This window comes from Anolis carolinensis, chromosome 3, assembly GCF_035594765.1.
Source record: "Anolis carolinensis isolate JA03-04 chromosome 3, rAnoCar3.1.pri, whole genome shotgun sequence".
In the NCBI taxonomy this organism is placed as follows: Eukaryota; Metazoa; Chordata; class Lepidosauria; order Squamata; family Dactyloidae; genus Anolis; species Anolis carolinensis.
Window position 1 is genome coordinate 235,884,000 of NC_085843.1, and position 26,134 is coordinate 235,910,133.

General features: G+C 37.8%; 1 protein-coding gene and 1 long non-coding RNA gene across 3 annotated transcripts; one reads left to right on the top strand and one right to left on the bottom strand.

Annotated features, from left to right (window-relative positions):
* LOC134297802 (uncharacterized) lies at positions 1 to 5,822 on the bottom strand. The gene is made up of 2 exons (XR_010004673.1): positions 5,557 to 5,822; positions 1 to 796 (listed from the first exon to the last, which is right to left on the bottom strand). It is a non-coding gene; the product is annotated as an uncharacterized LOC134297802 (long non-coding RNA).
* Positions 5,787 to 24,975, top strand: plekhb2 (pleckstrin homology domain containing B2). Of its 2 annotated transcripts, none has more exons than XM_008106483.3 (8): positions 5,787 to 6,058; positions 13,303 to 13,347; positions 14,735 to 14,887; positions 17,723 to 17,825; positions 18,266 to 18,305; positions 20,196 to 20,285; positions 20,677 to 20,785; positions 22,939 to 24,975. In XM_008106483.3, exons 2-8 carry the CDS (start codon positions 13,311 to 13,313, stop codon positions 23,073 to 23,075), a joined length of 669 nt encoding a protein of 222 aa, XP_008104690.1. In that variant the 5' UTR covers positions 5,787 to 6,058; positions 13,303 to 13,310; the 3' UTR covers positions 23,076 to 24,975. The 2 variants fall into 2 exon arrangements, with proteins under 2 accessions (XP_008104690.1, XP_003218444.1); XM_003218396.4 differs by lacking the exon at positions 5,787 to 6,058 and adding an exon at positions 6,103 to 6,261.
* Positions 24,976 to 26,134: the final 1,159 nt, after the last annotated feature.

The following is a 26,134-nucleotide window of genomic DNA, read 5'->3' on the forward strand; positions in this document are numbered from 1 at the left end:
TCTATCTAATATCTTTATTAAAGAAATATATAAAAGCAATAAAAACAAGTGAAGAATATAGTTCAGAAACAGACCTTTCAAAAGAGGTCAAATATAGTCCAAAAATGTATTGTCCAATAAATGATATTAGAGTTCAAAGTTTTAATCCACTTGACCGAAACACACACTCTTGCCAAGCAATAGTGTGGGGAAATGTCAGAGTCTTAGAAGTCCAATGAAGCTTGACAGCAAGGCTGGAAATAAACTTGATTCTTGGCTAGGTCCGTGACTGGAAACAAGGCAAAACATGAAGCGTGGAGCAGGGTCCGTGGTTAAACTGCAAGGCTAGGCAAGGCTCGAAAACTTGATCCGGGAAGCAAGGAACTGGGGTTACGAAGTCCACACACGATCTCTCTCCTGAAGCTGATCAATTGACTCCGCAAAGAATCTCTCGCGCCAAACACCTATATTGGGTCTCGTTTTCCCGCCAACAAGTCTCTTTCCCTAGAGAACAAGAAGCGAAACCCAACTCTGTCCAGATGCAAGACTCCTTAGAATTTCCCAAGGGAAGCAGACCTAATCAGTTTGTTGTTTGGCAGCAATCCTCAAACTCCTCCGTTGGGCCTCTCTAACTCCCCTGTCTCTAGAATAAGATTCCTTCCTGGGAAACGGAGGGGAGTTCTGCCCAAGGCCTGTTTTACTGAATTCTTGAGGGCAAACGTCAACATCCGGCAGGTGAAGAGACTCCAGCTCTTGTTGAACTGGCGAAAACCCCATGTTTTCGTCTTCATCTGTCACAATAGTACTAGGAACAGGACTACAAGGCCCATGAGGCATCACACATAAAAAGAAAAATCAGCTTGTTTAGCTAGCTTTGAAAATGCTGGTTTATTATCTGTAAATGTTTGATTTTTATACCTATTTGATATACTGACATGCAGGGTCACTAAACATATCTTGGGCAGAAAGGTCACAAGTGGGAAAAGTTTCAGCAGCTCCGCTCTAGACAGCCTTGATATTGGACTTAGCCCAATGGACAGAGCAATTCTTGAGAAAATACAATAATAATAATAATAATAATAATAATAATAATAATAATAATAATAATAATATAGAAGTTTATTAATTCAGCAAAATACTATTTGGTTTAAAAGGAAAAATAAATTACAATCAGAAATTCTAGCTAAGATAAGAGATAAGAAAAGAGAATTGGAGAATAACAAGGATAAAAATAAATTGCAGCAAGAACTGACTAGATTACAACAGCAATATGATTTGTTACGAATGAGTTAGAATGGAAGAGTATGTATAATAGACAAATTTTTTGAAAATGCAAACAAACTAAGAAAACTGTTAGCATGGCAACTGAGAGACAATAGAAAAAAGCAGCTAATAGTAAAGTTAGGGAATAAAGAAGAAATAATTACAGATATGTGATAAATTCAAAAGACATTTGAAGACTAGCATAGAAATCTATATAAAAGTAATCAGACAGATAAAAAGAAGATTGATCAATAGATGAAATTAATGTTACTACCATGTTTCCCCGAAAGACATCCCTGAAAATAAGACCTAGTAGAAGTTTGGGGAAATTGCCAAATATAAGATACCCCCGAAAGTAAGACCTAGGAGGAGGCCTCTGCCACTGGGGAATGCGTGTGTGGCGTGAAGAAGGAGAGAAAGGAAAGCGCTTTCCCCTCCTTGTCCTTCCCTTCTTCAGTGGCAACGGCTCCCTCTTCCTCCGCCGAGGAAGGGAAGGACAAGGAGGGAAATGCAAGCACCTTTCACTCCTTCTCCATGCCGCATGCACCTTACTTGGCGGAGGAGGAGCAGCAAAATAAGACATCCCCTGAAAATAAGATCTAGCATCTTTGGGAGCAAAAATTAATATAAGACACTGTCTTATTTTTGGGAAAGCACGGTAAGCTCAGGGAGAAAATTAAAATAGAACTGGATAGGCAAATTACACAAGAGAAGCTGTTTAAGGCTACTGACAAAGCCAAAATAAATAAGGTCCCAGGTCCAGATGGATTTTCTGCTTGGTATTATAAGTCATACAAGGAAGAACTGGTCCCACTACTACTTTCTGTAATGAATCAGGTTATGCAAAAACGAGAGATCCCAGATTCATGGGTGACGGCCACTATAGTTCATATTCCTAAGCAGAATAGAGATATGGAACAAGTTAAAAACTTTAGACCAATCTCATTAGTAAATTGTGATTATAAACTATTTGCCGAAATTCTAGCAAATAGACTGAAACAAACTTTACTAAAAGTACTACATGGAGATCAAGTTGGCTTTCTTACAGACAGACAGTTAAACCAGAACATGAGGACGGTTTTAAATATACTAGAGATGGCAAAGCAAGATCCTAATAGAGATATTCTCTACTATTTTTGGATGCAGAGAAAGTTTTTGATAATGTCTGCTGGGAATTTATGGGAAAGGTACTAGAGCACTATGGATTTTGTCAGCAATTTAATAGAGCCATAGGCACCATTTATTCAAAACAAAGAGCTAAATTAAGAATAAATGATCAATTATCAAACTATATATTCAAAAAGGAATGAGACAAGGTTGCCCCTTGTCACCTTTATTGTTTATTTGGGTGCTAGAAATATTGAACATTAGAATTAGTGGCATCAAAGGACTGAAAATAAAAGGAATGAATTTAAAATATAGTTATACACGGACAATATTGTATGCGTTTTTGGGGACTCAATAAGGCGCATCAAAAAGTTAATAGAGACTATCAACAAGTATGGCAACATCTCAGGATTTAAAATGAATAAAGAGAAATAAATGTTTTTAACTAAAAACATATCCAGAGACAATATAGATAAATTGGAGAAATCATAAGCGTGCAAGGCAGTAACAAAAGCAAAGTATTTAGGATTATGGTTAATTGTTAAGAATAACAATTTATATCAAAATAATTATGAAAAACTTGGAAGGAGGTAAAAAAGACTTAGAAAGATGGTAGAAGTTCAATTGACCTGGATGGGGAAGATAGTGGTGATAAAAATGATGCTATTACCCATGTTGTTCGTATTCCAAAACTTAGCAATGATTAAAGGCGTAAAGGTCTTTGAACAGTGGAGGGAAGATGTGGTTAAATTCATATGGGCCGGCAATGCTGGGGCAACATTAAGAGGAGTGGTGGTTCTCATGAAGCTTTTCTTTGATTTGAGTCTCCTGGGAGGAGGCTGATAGCCATGCAGTGGATGGCTTTCACAGTGTTCAACCTTATTTCTCTCACGTTGCTTTTAAACATTTTATTACTGGAAGAGATATGAGGAAGGGATGGAATTCAAAACCCCTCTATGGCTGTGTCCATTACAAGCAGTACTTTCCAATGAGGAAATAAGAACTTACAGGGAGTATCTAACTAAAGAAAAAGACCAATGGAAATTAAAACTGAGAGATGAGATAGAGATAAGTGACTGGTTCTGTTACCATCAATTGCACCATCAATTTAGGAAAGGAGAGTTTGCTATCAGAAAATCGATGTTGGAAGTTATTCTTGAGAAAGGGAAGAAAGGCTTAGTTTCTAGATTATATAAGTATATACTAGAATACAATTTAGAGGACAATCGAATAAAAATTGCCATGATCTCCTGGGCTAAACACCTAGGGAAAAATATTGATTTGGATAACTGGGAGCATCTTTGGAAAAGTGGATTTAAATTATCAATAGCTGGCTCCATTAAAGAAAATACTGTACGTGTAAGATGTGGTGGTGGTGCAAGACACAAAAGGCACCATCTTTCAAGTTTGGTGGACCTGTAAGATGGTACAAGATTTTTGGGGACAAGGTAATTAAGGAAACAAACAAAATGATTACTAAGAAAGTTAAGAAAAATCCAGAAATGTGCCTTTTAGGAATATTTAGACAGAGAATTAGCAAATGAGGTGAGGAAATTTGTCAATATAGTTTTGTTGCAGCTAGACTGACAATAGCAAAATCATGGAAAGGTTTAAAAGATATATCTAAAAAGGACTAGAGAGAAAAGTTATTAGAATAATATTAAAATGGCCAAGAAATCTAATGGTATCTAGGGAGGAAATAATGAAGAGTTTGTTAAAAAACGGAGGCTGGTATTTGAATAACTGGAAAAGAAGACAAATGTGGACTTTAAAATAGCCACAAGGGGAATTTACTAAAGTAAATATAAGAGTAGATTTTATGAGATATGGGACTCACAGTGGGTAATGTCAGAAGTCATGGGTGGTGGGTTCACAGGTGGGGGGCAGGAGGGGAAAGATTGGATAAAGAATATTGAAATGGATAAAGAATGAGGAAACAGCATACCTGTATTAGATGTATTTGTCTATCTATAGATGTTTCTCTTTTTTATATTTTGCATCCCATTAACTTCAATCAATAAAATTATTTTTAAAAAGAAATAATAATAATACCAATAATTAATTAATAATAATAGCATCAGCAACAGCAATGGTGGCATTGTGATTATTGTATTATTACTATTTCTTATCTGCCTTTCCCATTGGATTGAAGCAGGGAACAACATATTGAATACAATATATGCAATCATTTAAATTATGAAAAATAATAACAACAATAACAATTACCGGTACTCTCTTTTTAAAATCAACTAAAAGCTTTCTTATGTTTTCAAGCATATAGGGAGGAGGATATATAGAATATCTAGTACAGACTTTATGGAACAGAAATGTCTAGTTACTCTGGCTATGTTTGCTTTTAAATTTTGTACCTTTTATTGGCCTTAATCTTTTCGTTTTGTTCCTTTAATGTTTATGCATGAAATTGTAATTCTGTTATGTCATTGTCTAATGATAGTAATGTTTTTATTATCACTTTTTTGTGGATGTTGGATATGGTTTTTGATTTGGGTGGGTTTGCTTGTTTCGGTTTTATTAGCACCTTATGGAATTGAATGCTTGCTGCTGCCTGTTGTAAACCGCTCTTATCCATAAGGCAGGATATAATCACTGGGTTGCTGTGAGTTTTCCAGGCTGTATGGCCATGTTCCAGAAGCATCCTCTCCTGACACTTCACCCACATCTATGGCAGGCATCCTCAGAGGTTGTGAGGTATATTGCAAACTAGGCAAGTGGGGTTTATATATCTGTGGAAAGTCCAGGTTGGAAGAAAGAACTCTTGTCTGTTTGAGGCAAGTGTGAATGTTGCAACTGATCACCTTGATTAGCATTCAATGGCCTTGCAGAGTCAAAACCTAGCTGCTTTTTGCCTGAGGGAATCCTTTGTTGGGAGATGTTAGCTAGTCCTGATTGTTTCATGTCTGGAACTCCCGTTTTCAGTGTTGTTCTTTATTTACTGTCCTGATTTTGGAGTTTTCAGAACTCTAAACCTCCCAACAAAGGATTCCTTCAGGCAGGCAGCAGCTAGGATATGAATCTGCAAGGCCATTAAATGTTAATCAAGGTGGCACTGCGGGTTAAACTGCTGAGCTGCCGACCAGAAGGTTGGCAGATCAAATTCGGTGAGCGTGGTGAGTTCCCGCTGTTAGCCCCAGCTTCTGCCAACCTAGCAATTCGAAAACATGTAAATGGGGGTAGATCAATAGGTACCGCTACGGCTGAAAGGTCAGGGCACGCCATGCAGTCGTGCCGGCTACATGACCTCGGAGGCGTCAACGGACAACGCCGGCTCTTCGGCTTAGAAATGGAGATGAGCCAGCCTTCCTAAGCGCCGCAAAGACTCCTCCGGCCACGTGACAAGTGACGAGCGCGCTCGGCTCTTTTCGACCCTCCCCACCCCGCACGTGACGTAGGTTCGCGCACCGCTTCGAGAGAGAGCGAGAGAGGCGCGCGCCGCCGTCGCCCCATCCTGTGCTCCCAACCCGACGGGCGGATGTGACGTCGCCGGGCCGCTAGATTGCTGCGCAGTTCTCCAGAGCAGAGGGGAGGGAGGGCTTAGCGCGAAAGCGGCTCGTTCTTGAGGTAGTGGTGGTTGAGGTAGCTCCCTCCTCCTCGTCTTCCTCCTCCTCCCGCCGCGGGCCGTCAAGAACCAGAACGCGACAGCCGGGACAGGGTCGCCACCGTCGCCGCGACGACGACCAGCCACAGTTCGGTGAGGGAGGGAGGGAAGGAAGGAGGGAGGGAGGGAGGGAGACCTCTGTCTGCGCCAGGCCAGGCTAAAGATGCTGGGCCCAGCTAAGGCCTTGTTTCCCGGCGTCGCCGTTTGTCATCTCCTGCCCTTTCCAGAAACGCTTGGCCGCCTTCCTCTTTGCGGGGAGAGCCCGTTGTATTATTAATACACAACTGTTAACTGAGGTATACTTATTAAGGCAGCAAGCCTACATTTCCTAATCTGGGAGTCACACATTAATAATATGCGTTTATTTCCCAATAAATGTTGATTGAGATATGCTTGTTAGGGCAACAAACCTATGTTCATTGATCTAGGAGTCACAAATGGATATTTATGTTATTATTAATAAATAAATTACTGTTAATTGAGTCATGCCGGCCACATGACCTTGGAGGTGTCAGTGGACAACGCCGGCTCTTCGGCTTAGAAATGGAGATGAGCACCAACCCCCAGAGTCGGGGATTTAACGTCAGGGGAAAACCTTTACTTTTTTACCTAATTGAGTTATACTTATATTATTTATTTATTGTTATAATAAATGAATACATATAATATATGTCATTTAAAACTAAGTAGATGTGTTCCTGATTAGGAGTCACGAATGATATTTATTTTGTTACAAACACAGTAGAGTCTCGCTTATCCGACGCAGTCTGCCTTTTAGTTGTCAGTGTTTTGTAGTCAATGTTTTCAATACATTGCGATGTTTTGGTGCTAAATTTGTAAATACAGTAATTACTACATAACATTACTGTGTATTGAACAACCTTTTCTGTCGATTTGTTGTAAAACATGATGTTTTGGTGCTTAATATGTAAAATCATGTAATTTGACATTTAATAGGCTTTTCCTTAATCCCTCCTTATTATCTAACCTTTTAACTTATCCAACATTCTGCTAGCTTGTTTATGTTGGATAAGCGAGACTCTACTGTAATAATAATATTTCATTTCTAACCCGCCCCCTCTCCCAGAAGGGACTCAGGCCGGCTTCCAAGTACAAAGCCAAATATTTAGTGCCATGTACAATCATAAAAACAAAGGTAGACATTCAGTTCCATATGCCTAAAAACATAGCACAATAAATTAACAACTAGTTTTAAAAGTGTGTATAAAATAGACCCTGGTGGAAGATAAGCCATCAAGCCTCATAGTATCTAGAAATATAAAATATAATGTAAAAGTGGCTATACAGTGTGTAAACCCTTGACAGGACATTTGTTGGGAAAGAGGAGGGTTTCATTACTCATCAATCTCTCCATAAGCTATGAAGCATAGATGAGTTTTTAGGTGTATTTTGAAGGAGGGTAGGGAGGGGGCTGCTCTAATTTTGACAGGGAGGGTGTTCCAGAGAGAGGAGCAACCACAGAGAAGGCCATCTATCTTGTGCCCAGCAGCTGCCCTTGGGACTGGGGTGGGACCGAGAGATAACTCACTGTTCAGTGAGTTATACTTATGATTGTTTATTATTAATCAGTGAAGACATACAATAAATACACTTCTATTTATTAGATATCTAATTAGATATGTTCCTGGGCATAGTTTGTGGAATAAAACTACAGTGGGCCTTGGTAGCTTGCTGGGGTTTGCTTCCAGAACTCCTCATGAATACCAAAATCTGTGGATGCTTAAGTAGCATAGTAAAATTGTGTTCTTTATATAAAAGCAAAGTCCAGAGGGGACTGAATATTTTCAAGCTGTAGGTCGTTGAATCCTACCAGCTGTTAGGAATTGTGGGAGTTGAAGTCCAAAACACCTGGAGGGCCTAAGTTTGCCCATAGACGAACCTTAGGTGACCCTAACGTAGTAACTCTTGAACTGCAGCGCAAGTTAATTCAGTTCCCGCTTGGTGGACTCTCCTGCCTTTTAAAAGAGCTGCGTGAGAAGCAGAAATTAAGCTGATGAAAAGATTCCGGTTGCAGGGCTGCCTGGTGGGGAAAAGGCTTGACTGGATAGATTTCTGTTTGTTCTTATATGACTAGTCTAGACATAGGAGGTCCTGATGACTGATAAACGTGGATTGACCATCATGTAACTGCTGGAATGTGTTATTCTGAATGATAGTGTTACAATTGGTGGTACTTTGCTACTTTGGGGAGGATTGGGTTCTTGTATACATGCTGGGAGAAAGGCATATATAAGTCCAATTAAAATACATTTGTTGGGCAGCCGAAATAGTTCATTGTATATCAGTGTAACGGCATCAATTGCCACTTGTAAGCCGCCCTGAGTCCCCTTGGGTGAGAAGGGCGGGGTATAAATAATTGAAATAAATAAATAAATAAATAAATATGATCAGAATGTGATGGGAAGGGAAGGTCTTTCTCTTTACTTGTCTTCTGCAACAAACCCTAGAGGTATCAGATCCTTTCAGATCTTGGAAGTGAAACAAGGTCAGGTCTGATTAGAATTTACATGAGGAACTACTATTGTATATCAGGTGCTGTAGGAGGCTATATTTCAGAGGAAGGAAACTGGAAAAACACTTGAGTATTCCCTGCTTAAGAAGACCCTGTGCAATGCGTGGGTTCACCATAAGGTGACTTCAAGGTACATACACAACCACAGTAACAGGGAATGGGGTGGTTTATTGCTAAAAATCATTGCTGGGTGTAAAAAGTTAGCTGTTGTTTAAAGTTCTTATTAGGAAACCCTAGTGAATTGTGATACTTGGTACCTCTGTTGAATATATGACTTGGTTCTTTTGGATGAAATCATTTCATTTCTCTGTGAGTCACTGAGGGTGACTACTTTTACTGCCATGGCCCAATGCTGTGGGAAATTTGCAAAATCTTGGTTTTTTTGTTTTTGTTTTGTTTTTTTCTTGTTGCCCTTTGAGCTATGGTAGTTAAAGTATCAGCCTGCACCAGTTCTACAGTGTAGATGCATCCAAAGCTAGCTTAGAATTCATGACAGTAAAAACTGTTTTGAAATTCATGGGGTTACCATAAGTTGAAGGCACATAAAAGAAAGTGAGTATTGCTTGGGATGGGGGGTGGGGTGCTATTATTTGGGATGTAATATGACCCAGAAAAAAAATTGGGAAGGGGAGAGATTTATAATTTTTAGTTTATTCTCCAAATTGATTTTCTTTAGTGAAAAAGGTGGATTGTGAAACATTTTATTTTAGGCTGTGGAATAAAATGTTTAAGATAAGTTATTCATATGCTACTGAGATTCTGTCAAGTCCATCCCTACTGCACCTTGGTGGCAACGCCTTTGCACAACACAACCTTTGATTCCTTTTGCCCCTTCACATTTTTATAACTTGATTTCATGAGCAAATCAAATTATAAAAATTATTAAAAAAATACACGTTACATTGCTGGAGTACAAAAGTGACTTTCAGATTTGTCAAGAATGCTATTTAGTGATAGGGTTTTGTTGAGATAATTTTGCCAGTTCTTTCCACTGAAAAATAGCTATAGCAAATGGTATTCATTGGCTTTCTTCCATCTAATTACTAATCAGGGCTGGCCCTGCTTAGCTTCAAGAATCAGACAGAATTTGGTGCCTTTCTCAAGCTGCTCCCTCAAATGTTTTGGACTTCAGCTTGCTTAATTCATAATTTTTTAATTTCCTTAATTGCTGTTATCCAGTCTCATTCTCCGTATAATTTAATTTGTCGTTCCATACTTCAATCAAAATGTATTTCATGTTGTATTTTCCCCCTATATATATAATATATATGCATCTTCCAATTCCTTTCTTCTTCTGAAATTTCCATTTTAAAATTTGGTCTAAGTCTGCTTCTGGACTTTCCTTCCTTTTCCATTCTGTTATCCTCTGGCTCATTCCATGCTGTAATAGCCAGTTTCTTTCTCCACACTTACTCTTTAACTCCTCAACTCCTCCCATTTTAATTGATCCATCAGAGTTTTAATAACTCGCCAATTTTTGTTATTCCATTCTGTATTATTTACCAAGTTCCCAAATAGCTGATCTTCTTAATTATCTATTAGTCCTGTTGGAAGCAGATCTATTTTATTTATCGGAAATATACTTTGCTATTTTTTCCAGTATTGCATTGTCGAAATCAGTGGTCCACCTTTTATTTTTTATTATTTCCTTATTATCTAACTTTTCCTTAATGCACTTTTTGGATCTGGTGGATGGAAGAAGCAATCACCGCCATCAAGCATAAAGTCTGCCAGTTTCAAAGTGCCCCCCCCCCCCCCCCAGCCATTCGATATGTAGTTTGATAGCATGTGAAGTGAGGAGGAGGGCATTTATCTCCTGATTTCAGTCCATATTTTTCACCCACCACCAATACTTGTCCATCTCCTGAAAAAAGAGGCTTGGTTCTGTGGATTAAACATTTCTTGGAAGTGTTCTTTGTGGGAATGAGATTAACTTCCTGGTCAGCCTTAATCTAGTATTTGAATACCAAGATGTGTTCATTCCGTTGCTGATATACAGTAGAGTCTCACTTATCCAAGCTAAACGGGCCCGCAGAATGTTGGATAAGCGAATATGTTGGATAATAAGGAGGCATTAAGGAAAAGCCTATTAAACATCAAATTAGGTTATGATTTTACAAATGAAGCACCAAAACATCATGTTAGACAACAAATTTGGCAGAAAAAGTAGTTCTATACGCAGTAATGCTATGTAGTAATTACTGTATTTACGAATTTAGCACCAAAATATCACGATATATTGAAAACATTGACTACAAAAATGCGTTGGATAATCCAGAACGTTGGATAAGCGAGTGTTGGATAAGTGAGACTCTACTGTAGTTATAACACATAAAAATAATTGAACAATGCCGAATATGTATAAAACTTCATTATACCTGCCAGCTATTTTACCTAACACTTTTGCTATGAAGGTTTTTAAACTGATGAAAATTAAGTGCAGTGTTTTCAGGCATATCATGGTTTTAATACAGTAACTAGCACATGAGACAAAGTGAACGGCAGTGCGAAATAAAACAATTTCTAGAAATAAACATAGGCATTTAATAAAGCAATCTTTTAAGAAATTGACCCAATCTGAATATTTAATTTATTTTGGGCAGATTTCTGAATAGGTTTAGCAAAATGCAAGCATATATGATCTATGTTGAAACCCTAAAAGTAACTTAAATGAGATAAGTTATCAAAATCTCCCTGTCTTGAAGTTTAATGCTGACACAAAAATGGGTAAATTGGACAAAGTAATACATAAAAGGATATGAATAGGAAAAAATGCCTTTCCCCCTACCCATTTATCTAAAAATAACTTGTTTTAAAGAGGAGCTTCAGCCCAAATCCTAAACAATGTTACCTTCCTTCTAATCTTAAGGCAAGTCTGTAAATTTCATATCTGGTGGAAATTGGGAAATGGGAGAGAGGGGAGTAATAGCAAATAAAATTATCTAAGAGCCTTTTTTTACTGTTGCACAACCAACAAGTCAGCTAAGAATCAGATTTTCCTGGGAGGGATTTTTAAGGCTGCAGTTGTTTTATTTTCAAATTGTTATCCCTGTTTCCATGACCCTCTTTGCATCTGACATTTATAGAACAAACTGGCCTCACCACTGCAGGTCCAACAGTCTGTGAACCAAATTTTTCTTGTGGTTTTTGTGGTTTGTTGTAACCATTTGTAAACACATTACAATAAAAGCAAGTATTAATACAAAATTTAAAGCCTAATTGGAACAGAGTTCTATTTTAAAATAATAAAAATACAACACACACACACTTTAAAAGGTCTATCTGCCTCAACATATTAAGAACCAAATGCCTCCCTAAATAAAAATACGTTTACCTGCTGACAGAAAGACAGCAGGGAGCAGGCCAACCGGATCTAGTGAGCTTTTAAGCCCTGAGAAGTTTCTTCCTGGTCCTGGAATTCCAGAAAATGCTAAGAACACCCATGTTCTTTTAGTAAACTGTCCACAAGTAATTGACAACATTACAAACAGAAAATTAGACTAGGCTTTTAGTATAGTCCCGTATTGTTCTTCAGGAGAGTGGCTGTTGTTCTCATTGTCTAAAAACAGTCAAAATCGGCACAGATTAGAGGAGAGTAGTATTACCGTTGTCTAGCTAAAAGGGATTGGATGACAATATCTGTGAATCTGAGGACCTTTGTTACACCTTTGGAAAGCCACATTTTTCAGATTCCATGGATAGCTTGGTATTTTAAGGAGCCTCAGGCCTGTATTAGGTTGGGAAAAAACCTAGGAGAGGAGTTTACATTGCACAGTTTGTCATTTAAGGGCCACAATTTGGCTGTAGAGGGACTGCCCAAAGTCTATCTTAGCCTAAATTAATTTTATGGTTGTCCAATTCTCATTTAAATATGTACATTCTGCTTGGCATGCCAATACGAGCATGCCTTGTTCTGGCCCTATGTGAGTACATAAGAAGAAGAAGCAGCAATGGCAGCTGAAGGCTCCAGGCTGCATTTATTATTGTGCTTATCCTCTGCCTTACTTTCTCACAAATGAGTGCCCCATTGGTTAGAACAAAAAGTAATATTTGATCACTCAGGAATGTGAGTACTATATATTAATTATTTTGTTTTAAAGGAATCATTCCTTTCTCTGAGTTGAGTGGCAAAAGACAAAAGCTTAATATGTCCCAAAATAACCGAAAGAAGCCTTGACCCATTCTATACTCTGCCCTGGTGCTGATTCTGGCCTTTTTAGAAGCCTGATTGGGGAAATAGCAGTGGTGGCCAGGGGTAACTGGCCTCCTGAGTTGGCATTGATGCTTTCCTCTCCCTGGAACAACCTTTGACTTACCCAAGGGCCATATCAAAATCCATAATTTTGACTCCAGATCCTGTCCTTGACATGGGGCTGATTTATGCATTAATTTATACAGTAGTCTCCACTGGATTATACAGCATCTTTTTTAAACTTCATGGGTACTCTTATTTCCATGGTGCAGTGTGTGATGAGGATGAGGAGCTAATGATAGCCTTCTCTATCATAGTACCCTCAGGATGTGTTGGGCTGGATCTCCCATCATCTCTAGTTTTTATGACTGTGTTGCCAATGAATTAATGGACTTGTAGCCCAACACATTTGGAAGATACCAGCTTGGGGAAAGATGTCTTACATTGCAGTTATCAGTATGCATTTCTGTGAAATTTATTTAATGCTCATATATATTTGTATACTGTGCTTAGAGCTTTGCAGAACTGAGGATTTAGAGGAATATTTTCTACGTTGCTCTTGTATTGCTTTGAGATACATCAGTGGTTCATCTTCTTTTCCATTTCTTCCAGCATTTACTATGGCGCTGGTCAAAAGTGGGTGGCTGCTTCGGCAAAGTGAGTAATTGATTTTATTGTCTTTCTTTTTTCCCCTCTGGGGTGACCAAGCTATATTACTTGTGTTTGAAATGAAAAACTGTCCATCTTCACCAGTGTGAAACAAGTGATACGGGTTTAGGAGTTGGAGCCTTCTGTGTGTACACATTCATGCACAGCCATGTTTGCAATCCTGATATGGACTCCTCCCTCCCATTGCTGAATAAAAAAGGAGGAAACGAGTCAGGAGAGGATGATAACTACTATCTTCTCCTATTTATATTCCACTTGTTCTCTTTTAAAAGAGACTCAAAGTCTAACATTGCTAAAAACAGTACAATGTACAATTTAAAACCTAAAACATATAAACACTATGGCTTCTGGAATATAGAATTCCAAGTACCTGGAGGGCCACTTGTGTGAGCCTGACATGGAGTATGACTTCCATATTGGGAGGGGATGCTTTCCTGAACTTACCATAGAACAGTAAGCCATGGATAATGACAAATGCTTTTGAAATTATTGATTTGTAGTGGAATTTACCATAGAGTTGCCCTGAAGGATCTCGAAAATTCCTGCAGAGGATATATTTTTTCAGATGTGGGTAGGTGAAAATGGTCCCATGAGTTCAGGGGTTGTACTGTAGTTCGTATTAACAGTACCAGTGATGATTCCACTTGAACTGTCATGGGTCCATCCTATGGGATCCTGGGATTTGTAGTTTTAGGAAGGGGTTTTTCGAATTCTCAGTCAGTGGGTTCTAGTTCCTTCCTAAACTAATTTCAGGGTTCTATAATGGGCAAAATGGATTTATAATGCTATAACTGCAAAGTGGAAAAGGCACTAGGAGACCTTTCTTGACATTCACATGCATTTCTAAGCACATAAAAAGGTTGCAGTGTGCTAGTTCAGAGCAAATGCTTATCTAATTCAGCTCATTCAATTCCCTTAATGGCTATCCAGATGTCGGTGGGAAGAAACCAATATAAGGACATGAATACAGTATCAACTCTAGTAACCGACAGTTAGTGGCGTACTGCTTTGGTTTTAGAAGGCATATGTAGGCATCATCATGACTAGTAGCCATTTAGATCTGTGTTTTATATGAATTACTTTATCCCTTTTTAAAACTGCATGTTTTCGTGGCTATTAAAACAGTTTGTGGGAGTGAATTCCACTTTGCTGTACACTACCTGAAAATGTAAATCCACTACACATTTACCTGAGTGTATGTCCTGTTAAATTTACATCTGTGTGGATTTACCTGTTCTCCTAGCATGACTATTAAAATTAAAGCATCAAGATTTAAACTGTTCTTCATTCCAAACCGAAGAGTTGTTGAAATAATTTTTAGAGCAAGATTTTCTAATCTGTGAATTTGAAAATAATTGTTCTCTGTTCTTTCTAGGTACTATATTAAGGCGCTGGAAGAAGAATTGGTTTGATTTGTGGTCTCATGGTCATCTATTATTTTATGATGATCAAAATCGGCATGATCTAGAGGACAGAATTCACATGAAAGTGGATTGTATCAATGTCAGAGTGGGGGATGAATGCCGAGGTATAGATGTGCTTTTTACTTGATATTTTATTACTTTTCACATGCAGAACTTGTCACCAGTCACAACTAAATTTGGTACCACTTGTAATACAAATATGAATGACTTAGAACTAAGTTTAGTCTCAAATGTTAGGTTCACTAGTTGTTTCCCAGTTTAAAATTGGGGGCAGTGATTGTGGTTAATGTAGCTCTGTACAGATTGTGCAAACCTGTTTATATCTAATCAGAAGTTAAGTTGATTAACTTTTAACATAACTTACTCCCAGGTAATTGTGCATAGGATTTTTGTTTATTCTGCTTAATTAGCAGAAATTGTGATGACCTCCTTACTTCCTCTAAGGGCATGATGTGTATGAATTCTATTGTTTTCCCCCCCAAAGAATGGAAGACATTGAACTATATGATTTCACCATACATGCTGAATTAGTAGCAGATTTGAAAGTCAGTTTTCCACCTTGACTATTTTCTGCAGATTATCATGCGTAATTATTTTTGTCGGAAGGCGGTGGGGAGTGGAGCAGATGGGATTCTCCTTTTGCAGGGCTGTTGGGAGGCTGCATCCCCTTCTGCACACCCAATACAGGCAGCCCCCGAGTTATAAACATCCAACTTAGAAATGACTCATAGTTAAGAATGGGGTGAGACACTAGGAAGTGAGACAAATCTACCCCTAGAAAGGGAAATTCACTCTTGAAAGAGTGGGGAAAAGGTGTCTCACCAATCCTTGTTTCCACAACAAGCCAAATGTTTCAAAATCCAATTACAGTAGAATCAGAAAGTGAGGCAAAATCCTCTAAACACAGGGACACAGACAGCAAAACAAACACCCTGGGGATGGTAACCCTTCCCTATACTATCGAAAGCTATAATATATACAGGATATATTTGCCTGGAGTTCTACTTGAAAATATACCTCTTCCAATTTATATACAAATTCAACTTAAGAACAAACCTACAGGATCGATTTTGCTCGTAACTTGGGGACTGCTTGTACTTATTTGGCTGGAGTTACACTTAAAAATGTACCGTTCTGGCTTACATATAAATTCAACTTAAGAACTGACCTATAGAACTTAGCTTGTTTGTAACTTGGGGACTATCTGTACTTGGATTTTTAAACAAAAGCTATTTTTTATTCAAAACATACCCTCTAAACCCTAGCAGGAACCTTTCATGCATTTCTCCCTTCTCTGACCTGTTTAGCCTGAAGAAAAACCTTTGTCTACATGGGACACTGGCAATAAGTACCAAGTGCTGTAGACTATATTTCAAAGGAAGGAACTGGCAAAATCATATTTGGTTTTCCTTGCCTAAAAACCTATGAAATTCATGAAACATGAAGGCACATACAAAGTAAATCAGAATTTAGTTTCCCTTCTTATTAAACTATAAAGGGAAAATGAGAAAAAAGGAGACAGTCATCTGTACTTTACTTCCTCTGTTAAAAAGAAGGCTTTGACTTATAGATAATGCAGAATTAGCTGAACATGAGCCAGCATTGAGAACTGACTCTCAAGAAAGCTAAAGCAGTCTTTAATGCATTAACAAAATATGTGCCCAGATCGCATGACCCTTCATTCTGTTCTGCGCAGGTTTGCTCACACTGGAAAGTTTTGAATGGCACATTTTAAGAAAAACATTGACAAATTGGAATGTGTTCTGAAGGCAGCAGACAGGATCTATGGGGGATAATGGAAAGAGTTAAGCATGTTTAGTTTAGAAGAAAAAAGATTAAGGCATAATATGATAATAGTGTTAAAATATCTGAAAAGCTGTCATGCAGAATAATATGAAGTCGACGTCTGTGTTGCTTTAGAGAGAAGGATTAGAATCCGTAGGTGGAACCTGAAAGAAAATTTCAGTTCAACTCAGTAGACATTTTTATGACTGATTTTATAGTGAAACATATTCCCTTGGGGATTGATCAGTAGGGTACAGAATTTGTGGGAAGAGCCCTAGATGAGACTCTGTTCGGGATGTTCTAGTTGCTCCTTTTTTGTAGATCCTGTGTTGGGTATTTAGATGTATTCTTCTTTTCAGTTACATAAGATATAAAGCACGAGTTTCTAAGGTGTAGGGGTGGAATGGGCCTTTGAAGGAAATTAGAAGGATTAAGAATTACTAGTAACAGTAATAATAAAAAACCTGGAATTAGAGAAAAAGGAGGGAAGCTGTAAAAGGAGAAAGTGAACCAAAAATGGTAGAAAGAAGGACTGGTAGCTGGGAATAAGAAAAAGGAAGTAATAGTACTTGTAGAGAAAGGCAGGTAAGTGAATGAAGAATGAAAAATATATGTGAATAAGTATTTTACATTTAAAGGTTTTGCATTAGCAAACTACTTGAACTGGGAAGACTAAGTTAAGATTCATCCTCAGCCAAAGTCTGTACTTCATTGGAGGAATGCCGACATCCTGAGTATCATGATGGATTGAACAAATTCTTAAGGAATAAAATATAATTATTATGTCAGTAATTGCCGGTTGATTTTGTTCAGCCGTATTTGCCCATTTTTTTATTGGTGTCACTTCTACTTTCCCTTTTTAGCTGGTGGACCTCCATTATGTTCAGCTCTCCTAGAAGGACCAAAGATAGAAGGTTTGAAAGTCCCGCCTTTAGAAATCTGGAAAAATCACACCTCGCGCCTTAATTAATGGCTTTGTAGTAATATAGCAAGCAGAATTTAGCTGTATCTTCCTCCTTTTGACAGGTGTAGGCTTCTGCTTTAGCTGCTGTAGGACATCTTGCATCTTGTACCTTAGCTGAGTACCTAGTTGCTTGTCCTAGGAAATGAAATAATCTTTCCCTGTTTTTGTTTTGTTTCTTTCTTTTGAATAGGCTTGCAGCCTCCAGAAGGAAAACCTCAGGATTGTTTGCTGCAGATCATTTGCCGTGATGGAAAAGTGCTCAGTCTCTGTGCAGAAAGTGCTGACGATTGCCTGTGAGTTTCCAAGCACAGCAGCCATTCTATGTTTTGGCAATTTCTCTTTTGAAAACAACTTTTGTCATAGTCCTGGAATTTTAGCCATTTAATTTTCTGGGGTGCATCAATGTAGTGCTATTATCTCTATGCTTGAAGGAATTCCTTTATAAAATAATTTAACAACTCTGCAAAACATATACATTTATTCCTCTGGGGAGGTCTTTCATTCATTAGGTCACCATAAGTCAAAGTCAACTTGACAGCAGTTAACAACTGCAACAATGGTTATTATGTGTGTGTGCGCATGTCTCTGGTAATGCTTTTTTGTTGCCTCCAAAACACTGCTGTTTTGGGGTGTGTTTGTGCTATTTTGCGATAAACATTTTAAAGAATATACATACAGCTCTTGTTATTGATTTTTCTCCCTTTTATATTTTCTCTGTTCATGTTTCCTACAGGGCTTGGAAATTTGCTCTGCAAGATGCTAGAACAAATGAGGTAAGGCAGTTTTTCATTTTCCTTCTTTTCTGTTATTAAAAATAGTAGTGGAAAATTACTTTTTGCTTCTTTAGTTTTCTGAGGTAGTGCTCAAGCTGCTCTATTGCTGCAGTGAAAATGAGATTTGCAGAGTAGACTGAGGAGAAGGGAGAGATTTTTGTGTATCAGCACAAAAGACTGAACCTGATCAGTATTGGCTGACATATTTGTCTTGCTCTTTCTGGGGGTTACTGAACTATTGATGAAGAGCTGGGATTAGTGGTGACTTTCACACAATGCATTACTGTACTAGCAGGTTATTACAGCATGTTTCTCTCAGTTAGCTCAAACAGAGAGCATGATGTTACACAGTGATGGCACTAACAACTTTTCTAGCATGTTACTCATCTTGATAAAAAGATGACTGGTTAAATTAGTTGCTAAACTGTAGTTCCCATAAGCCCTAACTAGCACAGTGAAGGAAGAAAAATCATGAGAGTTTTAGTTCAGCAGTATCTAGAGAGCTACATGTTTTCTGTCTCTGGATAAAGGAGGAACAATTTGGAAGGCCTTTACTGTGTGTTTGTGTGTGCATATTGGGACGTAATTATTTCAAGGATGACTAGCATTTCATTCAAGGCCTTTTGTTTAATAATCCAAAACTGAACTATATGTCTTTCAAATGAAGGAAAATATTGTTTATTCAGCTTTAGAGTTATCCCTGGATGGTTTATTACAGTATCTTCCAAAACAAATACAAAAATAGCTGTGATTATACCAGTCTTCAAGAACAAAACAAAACACAATTCTATCCCCCCCAATCCTCCAAATGATACTCACAGTTCAGTCAGTTGACTTTAAATTGTGATTTCTTTGTATGTGTACCTTGTGGCACCTGAGAAAGTGGCTTGATTTTTCTAAGTCAGATCTGAGTTTGCAGCCAGCTTCTTGTTTCCAAAAATAGAAACCCACTTTTTTTGTCAGTATGCATTGCTAGGTGCAGTCTTACATCTGCACACCTGCCAGTAGTTCATTCACTCTGGAACTGCTATTTTGGGGTTCCAACATCTTGGCAAACATTTGGATTTCCCTGCTTTCCTCTTTAATTTTTATGCAGGATTGTGTTTTGAAGAGTTCTGGAGATTTTGAAAGCTTATACACTTCTGTGGAATGTTAGTTATTAACAAAGGTTCTACCTATGAATCTTGGCTGTATACTTTAGGACATGGATTGCAATTGCTTTTTTATGGAAAAAGACATATATAATTTAAGCATTTGCTTAAACATGAGTAGAACTATTACCTAAAAGTTCCTGGCTTTCATTTCTCATGAAATTGACATCTTCTTGCCTAATGAATCCTTTGTCATCTTTAAGTCTCTCTTTTGTAACCTGATAGGAATTCAGTAGTAAAGTGTCTCCTTCTTTGGCCTTAGCCATTGTCAAAAGATATCTCTGGCTATTTTATGATGAGCTGGCTGTGGATGTAGCTGCCAGATCTTTCCATTCCTACCTTGCATGACATCAGTACCTGCTTGACTTACAACTCTTCCATCTTTAGGCAGGGAGTGAGTTGCTTCTTATCTTAGTACTTTCACTGCTTCTCTGTGACCTTTTCACCCTAAAAATAGCATGGGGCAAGTACGTGTGCTACCAGAAAAATACAATAGATTTGCTGGAATAGTTTTGTCCTGTCACCTTTTAGCCAGGAAAAAACCCCCTCTATATTAGAGGTGTCCATTTGTTATGCAGTGGATATTACCCCTCCCAGTGAAGTATGATTGGTCAGAAATTTCAATTTCGCTTCAATTTCTATTAAATGCCTCTTTTATATATTCCTTATATCTGTTCATGTGCCTTTGCTCTCTGACAGTGTGAACAACTGCTTTTGTATTTTGTATCAATGTCTCTAGGCCTATATTGGTTCTGAAGTAATGTATGAAGACAATTCAATTTCTTCCGCTCCTCCTCCATACACAGCTTATGCTACACCTTCACCTGAGGTAGGTTAAAAAGACATGATATAGAAAAAGGTTGGTTAGTCAGAGTTGGTTGAAAGTATGGCTTTCCTTGTTTTGCCATGTCAAACTGCTAGAAAACAATGGATTTCGGCATGTAAAGTTATGTGTATTTTTGTGCTGAGAGTTTCAGTTGTCATGAAGAAGTAACTTTACTTCTAAGTGGTGCTGGAGTTGCTGATGAAGAGAAGCTCGGCTTGACTGAATTATCTTGTTCTTACATCTGGTATTACACGAGTAACCTGTCCATGGCATGAGCATGTACTTTTAGATTATGATAAAGTTTGGGAGAATTAGTTGCTGTACTGTAGTTTAAAAGTTTGTTTGGATATGTTTTGTCAAATACATTTCTGACCAGTGCTTGTAATTTTAACAGATTTATGGCTATCCCCCATATAATGGTGCATATCCGCCTCCAGGACCTCAAATCATCTATACTTCTAATGGACAAACATATGCAATCCCTTACCAGTATCCAAATCAAGGTAATGTTTTTCTTGACAAGTGCATCTAGAAATTTGCAGTTTAGAATTGCATGCACTATTTTTTAAATGAAGGTATTTTAAAAACTTTTAATAAAACAATGCAGGGAAAAAATATCTCATTAACACCCTTTCCTATGATGCTCAGGATACAATGATTTCCAATACCTTTTCCTTTGACAGTCATAAAATCAGACCATTATTGAGGTTGAATAATAGCAAAGAATCTTTAGATGAAGGTGACAATTTAAAAGATACTAGTATAATCCTAATGTTTTAAACAATAGTGTTAAAAACTTGGATAGAAGTGTGCATTTAATGCACTGTTGACATATTACAGCTTACGTTGCATTTCTGTGCACCCTTCTCTGGAAGTAAGTGCAGCTGAACATAAGGAATTAACCTCTGAGAATTAACCTACACAGGATTGCACTGCTAAACATATCTTGCTTCTAACAGACTATATTTAGTGGTTGTAGTTAGTTTCAGCCAAAAAGAATTTACTTGGTTAAATAATGGGGATTTGATGGCATGTTGTGACTCTCAGACATTAAATGCTTAAGTATTCTGATACATGGAGAGAAATCTGAACATGATTTCTCAACCAATAATTAGCTTATTACTTTGTGGCTTAGCCTCTGTTACTAGATAATGATAATATTTATATAATGAAGCAATTTTTTTCACAAACAATAATGCATGAAAATTGAGTATCTCATGTGCTTGTGTAATATAACAACTGTAGTTGCTTTATGGATTATTCTGTATTTAAACATGGCTTGCACATCCATCTTCTAGTTGTTGCGACTTCTCTGATCTTCCAAAATGAGTTTTGAGGTTCTGTGGATAAGCCAGATATGATTTTCTACAGAGAGCATGATGGATGAAGCACCTTCACATTACTTACTGGTTTGTGGGTACCAGTGGTTCCCAACCTGTGGTCCGTCAATCACCAGTGGTCCGCAGGAACTAAAATATGGTCGGTGGCCTCACTGTTACTACACCATTGCAATGAGAGCAACTGGTCTCGTGAAACCATGTTTAGCAGTGCAATCCTGTGCAGGCATGTTGTATGTTTTCCGGGCTGTATGGCCATGTTCCAGAAGTATTCTCTCCTGACGTTTCACCCACATCAGGAGAGAATACTTCTGGAACATGGCCACACAGCCCGGAAAACATACAACAGCCCTGTGATTCCGGCCATGAAAGCCTTCGACAACACAAATCCTGTGCAGGTTAATTCTCAGAGGTTAATTCCTTATGTTCAGCTGCCGGGACAACGGGGATGCCAGGAGGGGAGAGGCTAACTACCCACGAAAGGTGCAACAACAAGTCTCCTGACTACTGCATCTCCTCCTCCTCCCTCCTCCTGAGCAGAACTGTTCCATGTGGTGCCTGGAAGTGGGGTCACCTTGGTGTCTGTTTTGAGGCGTGTTCCTGGGGTTATTTGGGGTGCTGATTCAGAAAATTGCATTGGATAGACCACAGCAGCTCTAGATTGTTAAAGATGATTTTTTGTGGATGAGCAGATGGTGACTACTGGATAGCATATGTTTTGTTTCAGAAACTACAGTTGATGTGGTCTATTCAGTGCAATTTCTGAATCAGCACCTCAAATAACCAAATGGAATCTAAAGTTGACCAAATACTGATTCATAACTCTTTTGGTACTAATGTTGAAGAGTGGTCCCTGGTCAATGTCGTTCCTGGTCAAAGTGGTCCCTGGTCAAAAAAAGGTAAGAACCACTCGTGTATATGAACCATGGTCATTCTGATTTTTTTTTAGTATGTTTCCTGTGGAAGGTGGAGCTATTGCTATTAAATGTAATATTACTAATAATATTACCATATAATGATATAGTACAATATAGTAATTTAATGCTTATATTGTGCTATGCTAATAATATATTGTATGTTCATTTGATTTGTAAGCCGCTCTGAGTCCCCTTCAGGGTGAGAAGAACGGGATATAAATGTAGTAAATAAATAAATATTGCTCCACTTCAACTGCAAAACGTGCCTTCTCTCCTCATAACTCTCCTCTATAGCCAAGGGCATTAGGTGCCTACGTTTGAGGAGATCTAACATTCCTTGCTCAAAAGGGAATAAAAAATCCAAGTTTAATTCATTTGTATCTCTGATGTTCTTTTCTACAGGTCCCTATGGCCACGCTCCTGCAAATCATGTCATCATCAGAGAACGTTATCGGGATAATGATGGGGACCTGGCACTGGGGATGCTTGCTGGGGCAGCAACAGGAATGGCCCTGGGCTCCTTGTTCTGGGTGTTCTAGTTTTGCCCTGGAGCTACAGGACAACGGAAATACCAAATCCTCTGTGTGCAATAATGTATCAATTTGCAAAGCACTCCAGTTTAATCTGCAGATTTTAAAAATAAGTTCTAGTAATACTTTTGCTAGTTACATTTTGGAATTGTAGTTAAGGAAATTTTCGATCTTCCCAAAGGTGCACTTTAGCTGCAAAGTGGTTAACATAATGTACTGTGGTGAGATGGCTTTGTGATTCCATACATTGATAAGAAAATCACAGTAATATAAATGAAGTGTTGTTAATGGTGAATAAATGGCTGCAATAGACTGAATTTTACAATCCAGTTTTAACTACCTTGTTAAAATTACTTTGGTTGAGTCAGAGTGTCAATTTCAGGGAATAACTACTAATGAATATAGAGTATTTCTGGTTGTTTTAACACTCCTTGAAAATAGAGATGGTGGTGCAGTGGGTAGTCCATAGGGTACGTTGTATACTTTAATATGTAGGTAACTTCTGCATTTCAGTGGCTGACTGGTTTGAAAAGGCTTGCATATTGAGCTTTCATAGTTTGTACTGTTTTCTTGTAGACATTCCTTCTAAAGGCTAAGCAGTGGAGACTCAGGAGTTGTCCCTAAAAATTAACAATTGTACTGGGAGGATATGAAGTTGTGTAATTCAATTAAAGCATTCCAGTATTCTAAAATATGGTATTTAATTAAGCTCGTAAACCAAAGTCCAATTGTTAGGCCAGCTTCGTCAATGGAACTTACATTACGTGCTGATTTACCATATTTTCATTGGCTGCATTTGCTCTAGTTGGGACTAACAATTGGATTTAGGTTACAATGGGACAGTAATTGGAGAGAAATTTTAATGTGTGCCCCTTTTGGCCTCAGCTATTTTTGATATAGTGGAGTCTGTCAGTGAGGAGAGTTCAGCCTAGGCATAAAGCTTTATTCAATATTTAATAAATAGATACTTGGGAGGTGCTGTGATCATTCCAGCCATAAATGTGTTTAATACTTAGCTATATGGAAGCCTTTTAATAAAGAACTGAGGGTAATGGAAATCTACTATACACACATGCTGTCTTTAACAGTTATCATTAACAGGAGGGTGCATTTCCGAGATACTCTATAAGGCTATTTGCATTTGTAGGGTGCAGACATTTCAATATGGTACTTCTTGATCAGCTTCACTTTTCTGCTGTTGACTCACACAACTGTAAGAGGTTGTAAAAAATAAATACGCACTCTTGCTAAGAACCAGTTATTTTCAGTTTCTACCTCCAGTTTCAATATGGCAAATGGATGCTGCTTTATCTGTTGGAAACAGTGTACAATTTATATCCATCTAGTACTTTGTGCATCCTGTTGTACCCTTGAGCTCTAAAGTGTGTTTAGACTAGGTTGTGTTAATTGATGAACTTAACAGCTGCAAGTGAAGAAAACTTCGGTCATGCCACTTGCCATGTTGGCAAGCACGAACACAGCGTCTCCTGTTTCCCCCATTTGAAATGCAATAATTTAATTGTGATCTTCTGTAAAGCTGGGTGATGTCATTAGAGTCTTTAATGCTGGCTTCTGTAGGCCTTATATTACATATTTGCCACTGTTTGCCTTGGAGGGAGATATAGGCAGCAGCTGTTGAAACGTAATGAAGACATGGTTGCATCAAGCACCTGTTGAAATGTTAAAATGTGTGCTTTTTAAAGTAATTTTCCTGCTGAGCTATTTGCTGACAGGGTCCATTTATAAGAACAGTCTGAGGCATTTCATGTGATGGTACTGCAAACTGAAAACATGAATTGAAAATATTTCTATATTTCCAAAGTTTCTGGGTCCTTTATAAAATGATATAATTATTTTGGAAGTCTTCAAAAGAATCTGATCACATAATAATAATAAAAAATCACTACCATCCTGTTATGATTTCCTTTATTTTTTTCTTTGTCCTTCTTTATAATCTGTCTAGTGCAATTTTTAAGAGTACATTTCTACTGTGCTACTGTGTGTGTTATATAGAATTACCCAAAACCTCCAATTTCTATGTATTTGTACTTTGTGAGGGGAAAAAATAAATTTAGTTTTCCAACTGCTGGTGAGTTAATTGTATACTTAAGTGTATACTTTTTCCATATTTAACAGAGTTCAAAATAGTGCCACAAGTCATCACAATATGAGTTAAAATATAAATAGCGTACATATTAATTTGAATATTTTTACTTTTACAATGCTGTGTTACTAGGAGACAAAATGAACAGAGTACTGAGTTTTCATTAACTAATTTTTTGAAAATTAAATAAAAACATAACTTTTAGTTATAACAACAGACAAAGTAGTTTAAAGAGTGGCAACAAAAGCTTGAGAAATTACTTTTTTGATTTGCAAAAGGAGATTGAATAAATGGTTGTGTGAGTGAGATGGATAAGAGCGTGGAAAAGGGACAAGAACAAATTTATAAATGTGTTAGGGAGGTCCTCCTACCAAAATTGGTTTGGTGTGACCCAAACTGACACGTGGCTCCCTTCTGGCTGACCAAATACAGTGGACATCAACAACTAATTCAGGACAGAGCTTGGAAATTACATGTTAAGAATAATGCATTACATTAATCTATTAGGGTCTCTTGAATAATAAGAAATTTCACATTTGCTTTTTATCTTAGCCAAGTCTATACATAATCTTTTGTTGCAAGTTTTAATTTCTTACTTCATACCCTGACCATAGTTTGGAAGTGGGGGCTATTTAAAACCTCTGAAGGTTTAGCAGTGAACAGCTACAGCCCTGGAAGTTTCACATGGAACAAACAGGAGCTTTTAGTTTGCAGACTAGAAACAGTGGTAGCTTAATAGGGTTAAAAACCATGTCTTGAAATACCCGTGGTCTGTAGGTATCTGATCTGTTACTTAAATTAATGGAACTAAACCAAAATAAAACAAAGGGGGCATTTCATAAACAACTTTTAAAAATAGAAGATGGCTGGAAAATTCTTTTCTCAACAGTTTCTTCGAAAAGGACTATTCAGAAATGTTGGAGACATTACAAAAGAAATGATTATTTCCCTCACTAGCTCTAAA

Bases quoted from the DNA above. Each gene is read 5' to 3' on its own strand.
- plekhb2 (XM_008106483.3), top strand. From the start codon at position 13,311: ATGGCGCTGGTCAAAAGTGGGTGGCTGCTTCGGCAAA. The intron at 13,348-14,734 runs GTGAGTAATTGA...TGTTCTTTCTAG, and splicing joins TGGGTGGCTGCTTCGGCAAA to GTACTATATTAAGGCGCTGG. The intron at 17,826-18,265 runs GTGAGTTTCCAA...TGTTTCCTACAG, and splicing joins GAAAGTGCTGACGATTGCCT to GGCTTGGAAATTTGCTCTGC.